The following is a 16955-nucleotide window of genomic DNA, read 5'->3' as shown; positions in this document are numbered from 1 at the left end:
AATTTACAGTAATATTTCATGTACTTATATGCAGATGAAGACAATGTGTTAAAACTATACAAAACATTGAAAAATATGAGTATCAGTAACAAATGTATTTTTCCTCATAGGTTTGGGTTGGGAGCAAAGATGGCATCATACATATTATCAACACAGAAACCAGAAAAGTGGTCAAACGTCTTCAGGCTCACGATGATGCAGTCAGGGCTTTGTGTTGTGCACAAAACAGATACATTATTAGTGGCGCAGGAAGTCGGGATGGGCGCATAGCAATGTGGAGTTCTACAGACACGAAGACAGCTTCAGGAAAATTTATACTCGATGAATAAATACATATTTCTTCCTTCATTTATAACATAATATTATCTAGTCAAGAAATGAGCTGTGTCTGTTAGAAATCAAACTTAACCCAAAGAATATCAATACATCTGTGAACCAACATGTATTTCTGTTTGAAAAAATCTTTATGCAAAATCTGTTACTCAATGGAAATGAAGTTAATAGAAGAACCCTATCAAACCAAAATTCATTTTTTATTTTGTATTGAAATGTTCCTTACAATGTACATTTCATACATGCACTCGAATGAGGTCAACTGCTATATTAATGTTAGATTTTCAACATGTAAGCTTTTAATATGGTGCATATTAGAATTTTAATACAACAATCAAATTGTAGAAATATTGTAACCCAGGTGCAAATTGAGAGTGAAATTATGTTTTTCTGTCTTTGTTTTCAAATCTATGATTAGATAGGACAACAACGATGGTAGTACCAGGATTCTATTAATTAACATAAGGTCATAATGAAAAAGCTATAATCAAAATCTATATTATACCAGTTTATTGCTGAGCTTATATTTTATTTCAGCTGCTTATTGGGTATCTTATACCATGTGACTAAGGAATATTTGAAAGCACTCAACAATATAGGCATATAGGCGGTGAAATATGTTCACCCAAGGGAAATATGATTTTTGGATGGTGAAAAAATTCTTCATATCAACTTGAACCAATGGAAAAATTTTAAACTCCACTGCCTTTACTTTTTTAACAAAGCAATAAATTAACATGTAATTTTTCTTATCGGTTACTTTTATAACTCAACATAAAATAAAAGTTGATAAACAGCATAAGTCAAAGTTTATGATTTTTTTTTATGACGAGTTTTTAGTTTTATGTATAAAATAATTTTGAATATGATGATGACACAACTGGAAAAATATGTACATTTACCATTTGTATCATCCAATGTGTCTGTATTCAGGAGAATATGATAGTGGAAGTGAATTATTAAGTTTTGGTCAATGTCACATGGGATAACCTCAACCAATGAAATGTTGATTTTGCATTCAATATTTATATACAATAGAATGATATATTATGTGAAATGTGTTCTTTAAAGGTGCTATACATTTCAATATACATGAACATACTCAAACAAATGTGAGTCTATTTTGACAGTCTTCTTGAGTCAACACTTGCCCTAGGCTTATGGATCAGGCCAGTAAAAAGTCTGCTGAGGTCAGTAAAGTTTTCATTATATAAGTAACAATGCAGTAGGAAAAAGTTATTGGGACTGTTTAATTGTCAAATATAATGTTTACATGGAGAAATGATACGGCATGTTTTCAGTGTGAATTCAAAAATATTTTTTCAACCTTTCACACTATAGACTAAGGTAAGTTCTGTTCAGGAACATATATATATATATAGACATCGTGATCATATTGATGAAATATATCTGTTATCTGAAATATTTAACATTTGTTCATTTTATTGTTATTTTTGGGGTGATGTTGTTCCCTTTAAGACTGGTTATAAATTATATTTTGTAGTGTACTGTATCATAATTATATGATCCATTACCCCATAAGATTTTTCGTTGGCTATTATTCAGTCATTTTATATATATATATATTAGATATACTGTTAAATCTTTAGCTTCAACAAGATAATACTCCCCACCAAGATGATAGTAATAATCTAGATTATCAGATTTTACATTTAAAAGATTATTTTACATCTTTTTTCATTTTGTTATTTTTAATTGAACATTTGCTTACATTGTTGGTAGCATATATTAATGTTTTTTGTTAAGTCTAGTTTTTAAAGGGAACGTACCAGAGTAAAAAATATGAAAATAAATATAAAACACTGCAAATTTATGTCAGTCATATTCCAGGCCTAAGTATTCCCTTGATATTTGCAAATAAAATATGAAAATTTCAGTATAAACCCTTAACTTGAAATTTTGATGATTGTGTTTTAAAAATTAAATATTTCAATTTTTAAAATTTGTAACCTACTAGATGGTTCCAGCCTCAATAACATAAACTATTGTCTGGTTTCTGTACATTGAAGCTTTTACAGAGGTCAAAGTAACATGGTTTCGTCATCCATGTTTATCTTAGAAAAAAAAAATTGTGTCTCAGAAATCTTAGTAAATCACTAAAAAAAACACATATTGCCAAATAACCTTTAAATTCAGAAATTATTTGATGGTTTATTATTGCAAAAATTGCAACACAATTGATGAATAAAAAGATAAAACTCGCATTTTATATTTTGATAAAATGGTGTTTTCCATTATTTCCTGAAATTAGAAATATTTAACTCGCATGTGTGTTCATTATTCAACAAAGAAGATACTAATAGCAATCATTTAAAGTATATAGCAAATTCTATTTTTAACATTCCATTTAGAATTGCAAATATTTGACCGGACAATAAAATTATCAGTTCATATGGTTAATATAATTTCTTTTATATGTAATATAATACTTTGTCCAAACCCTTATAAACCAATTCTAAACTTTCCTTATCCCTGAATCTTACAGTAACTCATATAATGTACCTTGCCCTAACACAAGCATTAACTCTAACATAGAACATCCTCCAACCTAATCATAACCATAAATGAACCTTAACCCTAAAACATAAGGACCATGGGCTCCCTCCTTTTAAGGGAAAACAAATTTTGCTTTATATCAGTCAGGGGCGTTACTTAAACAAGTAACTTTTTTTAGTTACTTATATAGGTAATTTTTGTTTTTAAAAAATATAAAATTACTCAATAGAGTTATTTTAAATTTCAATAAAAGCAGGGACTAAATGTAGTTTTCATGAATTTTTACATCATTTTATATCACAAATTTAAGAATTTGTAAGATTTGAGAGGAGAATAGACATAAGGAGTTACTTTAAAAATAATGACAAAAAAGTTACTTGAATAAGTTATATTGTACATCTTTGAAAGAATTAGTAATAACACTTATTTTAGGAACATATGTAATTGTTTTGGGTTTCAAATTATAAATAACTTCAAGTCTTAATTAATTCATATGTTTCTATCTATTTATATATGTCTACCTTCAAGATTTTGTAGGAAAACGATATTTTAATAGTCCCAAGAGACCAATCTTTGACCAAGAAGCGTCGATATCAAAGATAAGTGCGTCAGAAAAGCAATTAGTGTTTCAGAAGTATTAAATTTTATATTTCATGGGAAAAATAACCAGAGGTCTGTAAACAATTGTTAAAACTAGTAAAATTTGTATAATTAGTCACCTATAAAAATAATATTTAGAAAAGTTACTTATATAAGTAATTTTTAAAATAGCCTCGTTTTCAACATTACATATATAGGTAATTTTAAAAGTTACTTGTTTAAGTAATGCCCCTGACTGTATATAGGGAATCAATGGAGCAAAAATGGAGCTTAGGTCAGTCAATGGCCCCCTTATAAAAAGTTCTGGATCCGCCACTGCCTTAGGTAATAAAATACAGAAAAAAATAGACACATTTATATGTTAATTTAATCATATTTTAATAGTTAAATCCAGGTTAAGTAATAATGTACACAAATTAGCATTAATACAAGTGAATAATTTATAGGATCCAGAACCAAGCTGTTAGCTTATATTAACACATTTCCTATGATATTATGTAAGGATTTAGTTGTTGATTATTTCTTCTCTCTATTTTGTTTACACATGAAAATGTTGCATCATATCATAAGAGTAAATTTTAAATTTTTGTTTGACTTAAGAATATGTAATTTGTTTTGTTGTAAATCTATGTAATTATGTTATATTTAGAAAATATAGTTTGTTAATGATTTTAATGATGTAAATGTATATAATTTTTTTTATGAATCTGTTATTTATTAATCATGTTAATGCAAATTTATTGCTAATTTATGTAAACTTGTTTTTAGTCTATGCAAATTTATTACTAACGTATGCAATTTTATTCAAATTTGTTACTAATTTAATATAAATTTAATATTGTTGTTTTGATAAGACTTTACACTTGTTACATGTATATTTCCTTGGATTTTACCTTGATTTGTAATTTTCTGTTATTTATGGAAGGCCAAAATTACATATTTGTTTTGAATTGGTATTAAATAATGTATCAAAAATATGAATTCCATATACATTGGGTACGTATTGTTGTTAACTAGATAAATTTTATGTTTGTACCCCTGCTCTGTCCATTAGTCTTTCTTATCTCTCATTTTTCTCTTTAACAACAATTCATTATTTGTTATATGGCTTCATTTTAGGGTGGTACCTAACACCTTGACTAAAAGTGATTTGGCTCGTTTAATTTTCATAAACTTTTGACAAAACCTTTACATTGAACCTTTGACTAAAATATAAAAATTTCATAAAATTTTAACCAGACATGTTATCGGAAAAAAATGGTTGAATAAATATCAGTTTGACTAACTAATTTTGATCATTGAAACTTCCTTAACAATACAATGTCATTAAAACATTTAGTTGATTTTACAGAGTTATCTCCCTGTATTGTTAGGTACCACCTTAATTTTTATAATGCCTTCGTCCTATAGTATATTCCAAAATTTGTTCTGTTCGGTAATTGTAGTTTTCCATATGAGCCTTATACACAATGCTTTTTACCACAAAACACTGATCAAGTTCATTAGTGGGTGGCATCACATTAACAGTTCTCCAGTTAATGCTCGTCATATCATTATAAACAAGTGGGAGCATCATTGTTTTTCCACAATCTCAACATTTGCTGTTGTTAAATAAGACTAGTAGCAGCAGAATAAATTAGTTGGGTTAAAAAATGGCTTTTTGGATCATAGATTTATTGTAAGAAATTATTATAAATTAAGGAATGTATCTCTGATTCCTTTCGCGGATTTGGCTATACTTTTTGGACCTTTTGGATTAAAGCTCTTCATCTTTTATATAAGCTTTGGATTTCAAATATTTTGACCACAATCATCACTGAAGAGACATGTATTGTTGAAATGCGCATCTGGTGCAGGAAAATTGATACCGTTAATGTTATTTTATTCTTATGAGGAAGCTCCAATTATACTAGGAGGATGGTCATAGCTTTTTAAAAAGGCTCTTCTCAGCAATGTATGTAAAAATCCTTATTAAGTTTCATGTAAAAGTAAAATAAGAAAAATCCTTATAACCGAGCAAAATTCAAAACCAATTTCCTTAATAAACAAATGGCAAAATCAAAAGCTTAAACACATCATACCAATTGATAACAAGTGTTATATTCCTGACTTGGTACAGGCATTTTCTTATGTATAAAATGGCGGATTTAACCTATTTCTAAAGCTAACTAAACCTTTTGCTTGTATGACAGTCACAAACAATTCCATTTTCTTGACAGCAGTGTGTGAACAAAACAAGCAGACATAAAAGGTAAAAATGTCATAGATAGGGGCACAGCATTCAAAATTGTGTTATAATTTTAATCACTATAAAATCAAACAAATATATATCAAAAACAGCTAGATATGTCAACCAAATCTATACCAACCTCAGATCAGGCTTAGGACTTCATTGAAAGTATAAATTTATGATCTCTTAAACATGTCATTGTTTTATGTCTTGAAGCACATTGCATTGAAACTTGGTAATGTAAGGGTTGTCTTTTAGAGAAAAAGACCTATCTTTCTGAAAGGAAGTAACTTCATATAGGAAAAATATAAGTGAAAGGGGTTTAAAAAAATTTAAATATTGAAAAATATGTTCTTTTCTACATATGAAATAGTAAGGCACACAAAACCCTTGAGTAGACATAGACATAAACCATTTGAAAATAAAACACATTCTTCAAAAAAGACATATTAGTTTCTTTGTTTTTCAAATATTTAAGAATTGAAAGCTTCTTTTTGTAAAAGCGTTGTTTGAAGTACATTTTGTATGAAGCACAGAAGTGCATCTTTCAAAAATATAGGCAGAGTCAACGCTTTTACAACCCTATGAAACTACTTAAAGAAGCATTTAATACCTATAATTACATTTTTGGCTAGGATCACATTAACACAATTTTTATCAAGTTTTTCTTTTATTTACCTGTGCACTTAATTGTAGAAACTGGTGTCATTTTGAAATTTACATTCATTTTGAAATGAAGATTAATTTCAGAATGACATGAGATTGCTGTTAACCAATCAAAATTATGTATCATGATGAAACATACATGTAATATAATTATATATATATATATGTACATTACCATTAAGTTTATCTTGTCATTATTATATTGTTAAACTGCCAATATTATGCGCAATGCAGCTATGTTTATATAATATTTGTTTTAATTTTAAGAATATTTTGTATTATTAATATTTCTATTTGTAACATATCATGTAGGTACTGGTACCTTTTAACAAATTATCTGAATAATACATTTCTTATATGAGTTTTTACTTGTATATTTTAAGGTAAAGACTTATTTTTACTTTTTTACTTAAAGAAAAGGGGTTTTATAAATATAAACGTTCTTTATAATAAAATATAGTTATTTTATATAGGGATGTTATGCATATGGAAAAGTATTTAAATTTTTACACCAAACAAACTGTTTTAAATTTGAAATTTGTTCTACATTTGAAAATGCCTGTACCAAGTCAGGAGTATGACAGTTGTTGTCAATTCGTTTGATGTGTTTTGCCATGTGATTAGGGACTTTCCCATTGAATTTTCCTCAGAGTTCTGTATTTTTGTGATTTTATTTTAAAAAAAAATGTTTTCATTGGTTTGTATTTAAAAATGTCTAAATTAAAAAACAAATTCTCACTTATCTATTGAAATGTTCTTTACAGTTATTCTATATAGGGATGTTATGTATGCATGGTATATGGAAAAACAAACTGTTTTAAAAAAAGTGTTCCTATGATTTGTATTTGAAAAAGTCTTAATTTAAAAAATTTAATACTTAATTTTTTTTCTCACATTTCTATTGGTATTAAACTAACAGCTTGGAAATATTCATCATCTGATATGGATATCAGTCTCAAAAGAGGAAATCAAATATCTGTTCATTTCTTATTCTTCTTTATTTCATTGTAAAAAGTCTCTATTTGGAAATTAATTTCAAGCATACTTAGATTATTGTAATGATGTACTTTTGTTTGATGTTATTTTTTTTTAGAGAAGATCAATTAGGCATTTATAAGGCTTACATGAACATTTTATATAAATAAGGCTGTTAGTTTTCTCGATTGAATTAAAATTGTCATTTCAGGGCCTTTTATAGCTGAATATGCGGTATGGGCTTTGCTTATGATTGAAAGCAGTACGGTGACTATTATATTTGTGAATTTCTGTGTCATTTTGATCTCTTGTGGACAGTTCTTTCATTGGCAATCATACCACATCTTTTTTATATGTATTTAACAACAAACTTATGATCCATTTTAAGGTAAATTCCATTAGGAACACAATGTTACTTAATACATTGAAATGATTCAGTTCATATTTGTAGTATATTATATAAATGTTAATAAAATAAAAGTTAAACTCAATCATTGTTGTTATGGTTTAATGTACAGACTTACAACAAATTTAGCTTGTTAGAAAATGGTAAGAAGTTTTAATTGGTGATACCACATTTGGAAATCCCCTATGAGTCATTGTTAAAGAAGACTTTTTCTAAAAAATGTAAGTGCAGAAATTATCTAAAAAGAATCCCTTTTTTCCTGTCCAGCTATTATTCAGTGAAAACTTCACCTAACATTAATAATAAACATCACCAGAAGTTAACTGATCCAATTTGAACACAAAGTTTATAACCACAAAATGAAGGTTGGGATTGATTTTGGGGTTTTATTATCCAAACAGTTTAGTTATTAGGGGCCAAAAAGGAGCCCATATAAGTGGGTTTTTTTTAGTTTCCAGACTATAATTTGTGAAATTGTGTATGGATCTCTCTGCAATTATACCACAAGTTTCCATCCCACAAAGAGATGGTTAAGTTTGGCTTTGAGGGAGTATTGCTCAAACGGTTTAAGAATATAGGTAAAAAGGGGGTAAAACAAGGGTTTACTAGTAAATGGAAAATTAAGATAATTAAAAAGCAGTGTAAGGCAGGTAATCCAAACAACATTGTGATTACTTCCTTTACACTGCTTTTGAATTATGTATATAGAAATGTGATATTGTCTGGAGATAATTAGCTGTGAATTTATTTTTTAAATATTTACTATAAAGTATGTCTACCCTTGAATTAATTTATTCTTGTACCACACAGCTTCACCTCCAAATCCGAGTCTCAGATTTCCAAAAACATTTATAGAACTAATATTTTACTCAGTTAAATTTAATGATCTCTTATGAGTTGATGTTGCAAACTTCACTGGAGATTTATGAGAGAATGAAATACAATAGGAAAAATCTAAGACACAGGTTTTGAGGTCAAACTATGTTGTATAAAAATCTATAAAATATTTTGGAATGCTATGAATAACAAAGAAACTTAATTCATTCAAGTGTGGACATCACATTTAGGCAAATAATTACTTAACAATTAATTATGTAATAATTATGTCATAATGAAATTTTCACAGTTTTAAAGATTTATCTTTCTTCTTTTTTTTTTGGTACTTCATTTATAAAATTTAAAGAAGGATGAGAGGAATTACATCAGTTTAAAGTTATCTGATTGGGGGTGAACAAATCTTTGTATTGTGCTACCTTAAGTAGGTCTCCATCAGCATGATTATAGAAATAACACTGTACACTGTTGAATCTTCAACCGTGTATTTCAAGCATGTTACAATTGTAGTTAAATAGATAATTTACACAAATAAGTACTGTAACAGAATATCTTTATTAGGAGTAAATCAAATTCAATAAGCCTTCAAAATTGCAATAGACAAGTGTTTATTAGATGTCAAGAAATTTCACGTTACCAAGACAACCTGTGTCCTTGTCGACATATTGTCATATTATACTCTAAGTATGCCAATGAATCAATAATGCATTCACTGTCATAAAATAAATATAATTGTCTAATCGATATACACAATGATATGCCGTCTGTTTGTTTGTTCGTATCATCAACATGTTACAATTTATAAGAAAGATTCTAGAAATATTTAACCCAGTTATGACTTTAAAACAATCAAATTCCTCAATATATAGCTGCCATCTAATTTAGACTTCCTTATTTGTGCTGTACTATATACTCCATTATCACATTGCAAAGCTTCTCTGTAGCGCTGATAGGCTGTGGTTTGAGCACCTGATATCTCATAGCATAATCCAAGAATTGTTATTGAATTAGATAAGTCTTTTAAATCAATAAAACATTTATGTTTAACTGTTAAATATAAATCTCGTAAAGACTTTTCTCTATTTAACATATCACCAAGATGATGATAGCATAGAAATCTAAGACAGTGTGACATTACAACAGGCGGTATGTCTATTTCTTGTGTTTCAACCTCCAACTGTAGTTCTTTTGGTATTAATGATGAATTTGTACAGTACCTGACATTTCTTAGTATAGCCATTTTCATCCTGTCATTTAAAGTCATTGAAGAATGTATATTTTTTTGTATATAATTCTTTGCCCACAACTGGGTTCACTACATCTAAATATCATATCAGGTGAACATCTCGACATAACATAATCCAGGAGTTTGAGCGTTACATTGTATTGTCCCGTGACATAATAAAACGTCGCGTATAACAACCAACCCGATACAGCATCTGTCTTGATACCGTTTTGAAAATGTTTATGATAACATTTTTGTATTTTGTACGTGTTACCTAATGTGTTCGTCGGTGGTAGTAGTTGTGCTACATATTGACTGATTTCGGCATAATGATGTTTGCATACATCAATAATAAATGTACACGATGCTGACGTTAGTAAAGATTTAGCAAATACAAGTCTTTTATACCAACTTGAAAGGTCCTTTAAACGCTCCTCATACAATTCCTCAATAATTCTGTAAAATAGGAAGTCTAACATAATGGACGATGATTCACTATGTGTACTTAATAAACGGTGATTTTCATTGTCAGGTTTAAATAAACCAGTTATCAACCCATCAATTTCTCCTAACTTGATACTCTCATGTACAACTAAAAGAATCTTATTGTTACTCTGATTGATCTTTCCTAGGAACATATTGTGTTCAGGTATAAAGTAATTCGGACAATATAAAATTTTTACCCATGATATAATCTTACGAAAACAGAGAGAAAAACAATAATACAATTGAGATAATTGAAATATGTCAATATCCAACTCCTCTGAGACCCAGAATAAAGCCGTTTTCAGGAAGTAGGAACATAGCAACTCTTTGACATCATTATGTGTGTTAACAATACACTTTAAGGTTAATTTAAGTAAACCGTAACATAATAATTGAGTGTAGTTAAACGAATGTACAAGTATTTTTTCTGCCACAGAAAACGATAATCTCCATAATAAGTTACTATCTGACATATTCTTGGGTCCAATATGTACTATCAAGCATCCATAATTTATAATCCTGTCAATTATAAAATTAGGAGGCCATTGGTGTCGTTGACGGGATGCCAATGGAATTGCGTTGTGAGGTAAATATTTACTCCGTATGCAGAATGCCATATCTATCGTTTGGTTTTGGTTTGATAGACATGGACCGTGTAAAAAAACCGTACCTGTCATTGCTCCAATACATAAATCGTGAAAAGTGTTAATGTCTAGATAGAGCGGTTCACCGGTACATGTTCAGGGTGGACATTGCACACGAAAAAAAGATTCCCTATCCGCTAGTGCTACCAATCTGAGTCTAGTAAATCCAGGATTGTCCATATCTGTCTCCATAAAACACGTATCACGGTGAACTGGGTGTTTAACATTGATTACATTCTGTATAACGTCGATCCTACCAAGTACGTACATTACATCTATGTCACTGCCTGGTAAATCCAGTCCTTCTGATAAACTTCCACTGAATATTTGGGAAGGATCGGGAACACCTGCATAGTGGGTCATATCTTTTATGATAAGCAGTCATTGTCTCTTTCGTATATCTATTTCAGAACCAATTATGTTTACTAAGTGTTCGAATAAGTATTTTTGTCTAGGATGATTCCTGAGCCAAACCAAGTGATCTATAATATATAAATAGATATTTACTTATTATATCCTTTAACAGTACACCATTTCACATTTAATGACAGTGTGTGTACTACAAATTACTAAAAGATTGATTTCTTAGTGTGCATGTGAAACAATAATCTGGCTTGCCGATAATACCACAATAGACAAAATACCCAACTAAAAAAGTATTGTTCCATTGGTTGTAATATTCCAATCATGAAACTTTGATAAATATTTACGACGCTAGACTTCAATTTTGTCCACATAGCAGTCAACTTTCACGCTCTGGTCAGAACGATATTGTTGGAAAAATAGCGGAAGATGAGTTTTAATGAACGATAGTCAACATGATATATCCTTGATATGAAAATAAGGAGATCTAGTACTATGGACCATAAGAAAATTAGTTACCAAAGTTCAAATGAAGTGGATGCAATCAATTATAGGTAAGCGTAGGGCCTTCTACAATGAGAAAAAAAATACATACCGTACAGTCGGCTATAAAAAACTTAGACATGAAAAATATGAAACAATTTATTTGAATAAAGTAACTGCCTAATGTATCACAAAACAATTTACGAAAATAGATATGTCAGATATGAACCAACGAAAACCACCAAACGACATGCCACTTGGGAAAGCAACATGAAGAATTTGTCGGGGTTAATCATATTTAAAGGGGCCAACCTCCCCAAACTTTTAAAAGTGGTATACCGACACAAAATAAAACAAAAACAAAACTATGCAAAATCGTTATTCGACGTTTATATTTCAATTTATATAGCAATTATTTTGCCAAAATAAAGACTTGTACTATTATTCAATATCGTACTTTTGCATAGCAAATTTAAATGTACTAAAATTGAAATTAAGTCTTTATCCTTCAAAGACATTATTTGTATTGTCCATAGCTCTCATCCCATCCACTGGTTTTCTGTTGTAAAATAACCAAATGTGACTTATACCAGTTTGTCTTGCCATGAAGCAGCACGGCATGTAGCATATATGGAAGATCATGATCTGTTACACCCGGAGAGCCTGAGTGCAACCCTTTTTTTTAGAAATATTTCTCTTTTAGCCGACATTATAATCCTGTATAGTATTTTTTGTAGTTTTTTTTCTAGTCATGTTAATGTCTATTTGCCACTTCCCTTTCGTGGTCATGTTGCTGTCAATTTGTCATTTGTTCCCTCGGTTATGATGTTGTCTTTTTATCATTACCCTTTTTGTCTTGGTATTGTTTGTGTCTCGTTTTCCTAATGTTCATTGTTGACTTTGGCCTATTGTGTTAAGATTCAGATATTGAAATGTTTACCATTGTAAAGGCAATATCTCGATTCATATTATATAAAAACCTAGAAGCCACATGTGATCGTCTAGAGATTGAGATATTGACAGAGCAAAGTGATTACCTTTGTAACAGTCTGTGCAGTTCTCTAAGTATTAAAGATATTCTTTTGAAGATTTGTCTGGATATCTAAGATTTATTATCCACTGTTCCTGTCTTTTTCTTCTTCCCAAACAATATTTATACATTCGTTCAAATTGTCTGATCGTTAGCCCAAAAACACGGAAAACGTTTGACACCGTTAAGTTCCCAGAACGTGATTTTCCTCATGCTAAATGAATTTCCATTGTCATGCTTTGCTTGGTTTGTTGCGTTTCCGTTCATTCTCACTGTAAGAAAGTAATGAATACATAATTAATAGGTTATTCTATTTTGACCTTTGAAAAAAACTAGTACAGTAGTGGTGCAAATGAGCTTTCCATTCTAGGATATCTTTTTTTTTCGAAATTTCATAGTAAAGGTGGTACATTTTTAACTGTAAAAGGAGTTCATATGAGAAATTGCATTGTCTATATTTTCATAAATTCAATCTATAGTAGATGAGCAAAAGGGAACGTTATATGAATTTATCATGAAGATTTATAAATCCGTGGCTTTACAATGATGACTGAGCCTAAATTCACAAGTTACAATATGCATAGTTTACCTAAAGCCCTGTATGCAAAGCAAATTTATTGTATATCCTCATTTGTAATTTAAATTGTTAAGCAGTGCTAATATTTTCTCTTCGCAGTCATGTACACTCATAGATTTTTGGTGCATATTGTTGTTTGGGTGTTTCGTCCTGTAAAAAGCACAAAGGCTAACCGTATTTTTCTTGTGATACGGGCATAAAAAAATACAAGCAAAATATACAAAAAATGCACCAATAAAGCTAACAATAGTGTGTTCTATACTGAATTATTTTGCAAATTTGAGGCTCCATGGATGAAAAAGGAGAAAAAAGAGATAATTACGCCCGTAAAGGCTAAAATTTTATTATTTAAAGGTCTTTAGCATATTAAACAATCACTGTACTTTGAATTTATAGAAAAGACAGATGCCAGCAGTCAATTCTGTAAATGTTAGAGTGAAATCATATATCAGACTGGTAACTTCAGACATAATTTTTTTGCAAATATGACTTTGTTTCAACACTTCCAGTCATATATTAGTCAAATTATGTTATGTTATATAGTAAGAGATTATATGATAGCGACAAGGAATCTTTACTTACCATTTAAGGAGAAATTGTGAATTTTTTAAGATAAAAAGGCATACAGTAAGATGTGGATTGGATACAAAGGCAGGATTATTTACGTTGTATAATCTTAAATGTCGTAATGATGAACTACTAAACTTAACGTTTTATTATTTTTAAATGATTTCAGTGTGATGTCAGAAAAGTTTCATATAGGTTCCGTATATTTTATGTAAGACAACATACACATAGGGTAGCTGACATTAATTTAAGTCCTGTTTTTAAATTAGAAAAAAATGAAACAGATGTGGGGGTATAAAATGAACTGTTAAAGAAAAATTAGAGCAAATGCAGTGATTTCGCTCAGGCTATGATTAAGACGAACAAATATTGTTGTGAAAAAAGTGTTTTTTAAGAGTTTTATCTTTGCATAAATGTTAGTTTAGGATGCTCTTTTAAATGCAGCTGTTTCACAAATCATGACTCTTTTAGGGATATATATTATCCATAGATTGGTATGTTTACGTACTGGTTCCAAAATATGATCTCTATGTTTCATCTCAAAGGGAAATAACTTTGGGGAAAAGTTACCAGTATAAATGGAAAAATAAAACGGCAGCGTTGAATTCCAAGGGATACCAAAAGTGAAGGTAGGGGTAGTACAGGATTTAAATCCAAGTTTAAACTCTTAGATGTTCAGGGCATATACATGTTGAAACTATGCCGCACAGCCATATATTTTGACCTTTGAAAAAAATAGTAGTGCTAATGAGTTTCTCATTTGAATTGTTTTACATTGTCATTTCGCAGCCTTTTATAGCTGACTGTGCGGTATGGGCTTTGATCATTGTTGAAGGTCATACGGTGACCTATAGTTGGTAATCTCTGTGTCATTTTGGTCTCTTGTGAAGAGTTGTCCCATTGGCATTCCACATCTTCTTTTTTTATATGTATCTACATTTCTTAAGTTCATACAACATGATGGCAAATATAAACAGATCACATATATCTGTTTGTACGTCTTTGTTGGGTAAACAATTGTTGTGTAGTATATTTTATATCATTTGGGCTTTCAAAACTGTATGAACAATATTAAGTGATTGCTGTATTACATTTTTAGAAATTTGAAAGTTTGTATTACGAAAACATGTATTCGAGGAACATGTTGAAAGAAAGTCAACCAGCATAAAAACACAATATATTTGTAGGTTTACATGGTGTATTCGTTCATATTTAATGGTCTTTATTTACGGATGAACTGACAAAAAGGCTTCTAGCAAATATCATGAATATATGTATATTCCTACATTCGATAATATTTTTTTATGATACGGATTGATATTCGATTGATACGATAACAACTAATGAAGAAAGCAATAATTATATTGTTACATCCGCAGAAATAATTAGTCGGCATAACGTTTTTTTTATGTTATGATCTCATAGTTTTCGATGATCACATGAATATAACTGAGAATGAAATGAGGAATAAGTAAAAAAACAACAACCCGACAAAAGAGCCAAACAAAAACAGCCGAAGGCCATCAAAGGGTCTTCAATGCAGCGAGAATATCCCGCGACCGGAGGCTCGGTCATATGTATGTATATTTCTTGTCCGATATATAAATGCGATAGATGTAAATTGATTAAGAAGAAACGAATAAAAGTACGAAATAAACACTTAATAGGTAATCATCTGAACCGGTATCATCTGAACACCAAAAAAAAGCAACAACTGGTGTGATGACAGGATAAACATATCATGTTATGTATGCTTTACCAAATATATACAAATATATTTTACATTTTTACACTTGGCCGCTGAACATACACTTGTTGTTTTGCTATATGGCTTGAGGGATTAAAAGTTATTGTAAAGGGAACCTGAAACAAAGAAACAAAAACTTCCTGATAAAATTCTTGGAAATACTTGTACTGTGTTCACATCAAAATAAGGATTAGCGGTCACTTACCTAAAGTGTTAAACTCTTGTATAAATATGATTACGAGGAAAATGAAACACAAATAAAAATGAATCATAATTTAAAATCTTAATTTTTATTACATAAATTATCAAATGGTCTTTCTGTCCGTACATAGCTAATCAGTTTAATCATCACTTGTTCAAAGGTAATCAATCATGAATAGGACAAAATTAGTACCTATTGAGATTAGACGCTTATTTGTGTATGTAAATAGTATCCTTATGATTGAAAAAAGCAGACATAGAAAGAATGATTCAGACAACAGATTATGCCTCTTATGTTAATTAAAGTTGAAGATGATTACACTTTACCATGAAATGTACAAACTCGAGGATTTCAGGAATACATTTTTTCCCGAATATTTCATATATTTTATCATTTTTCAATAATCTTTCAGATATTGATAGATTCCATCTCATATTTAGAAGTTATGATGTAAAAAGTGGTAAAGGGGAATGACAAATTACATAATTTAAATGATTTAAATATCAAAATTTTGGATTTAATTTGACTCTGATTTGTATCCATAATCTAAGTACACGTACAAGTCAACATGGTTCTCATTGAAAGATAAGTAGGATTACGATTTCATCAACTTTGAATAGTCAAAAGTATACTTTATGTATATTAAAAAGGCAAATGTGAATTATCAAAACCATTTGACTTGACAAAGAACGGCGCATACCACATACAATCCGCTCCTCTGAAAAAGTAACAAACGAAAACAATATGCCATGATCTGTTTCATGATAACTCACAAGGCATCAGCAATACAATAAAAAAATATACAAGAGATCCTTTCATAAGGAAAAATAGTCATCAATAATACTTTATATTTTAAAAAGGATTGGAAAATGTTGATCTAACAGAACCAACATATGAACCATGAACATATCTTACCACCTAAACCTCTTAGATTATGAAACAGCAAATAGCCCAATGTAAACCTCAAGATACATGACAATGAAGAAAAAAAATACATGATAACGCATTAGAAGACACTAAACAAACACTTAGCTCAGTTATTCGGGGTTAGGCCGGGGGTTGGGTTGGGA

At 29.7% G+C, this 16955-nt stretch overlaps 1 protein-coding gene across 2 annotated transcripts in view; it reads left to right on the top strand.

The window, feature by feature from the left end:
* Nucleotides 1-16955, top strand: part of LOC139499552 (DENN domain-containing protein 3-like) — a 95419-nt gene that overhangs the window by 49353 nt on the left and 29111 nt on the right. The window contains exon 26 of one of the 2 annotated variants that reach the window (XM_071288276.1): nt 111-7812. The exons of the other annotated variant lie outside the window; for it this stretch is intronic. Coding sequence (XP_071144377.1) covers nt 111-329 — 219 coding nt within the window. The 3' untranslated portion in view covers nt 330-7812. Of the gene's footprint in view, nt 1-110; nt 7813-16955 lie in introns of those variants that run through there. 2 annotated transcript variants of the gene reach the window in all.

This window comes from Mytilus edulis, chromosome 12, assembly GCF_963676685.1.
Source record: "Mytilus edulis chromosome 12, xbMytEdul2.2, whole genome shotgun sequence".
Lineage (NCBI taxonomy): Eukaryota > Metazoa > Mollusca > Bivalvia > Mytilida > Mytilidae > Mytilus > Mytilus edulis.
Note: the sequence above shows the minus strand (reverse complement) of the source record. Positions and strands in the feature narration are given on the sequence as shown.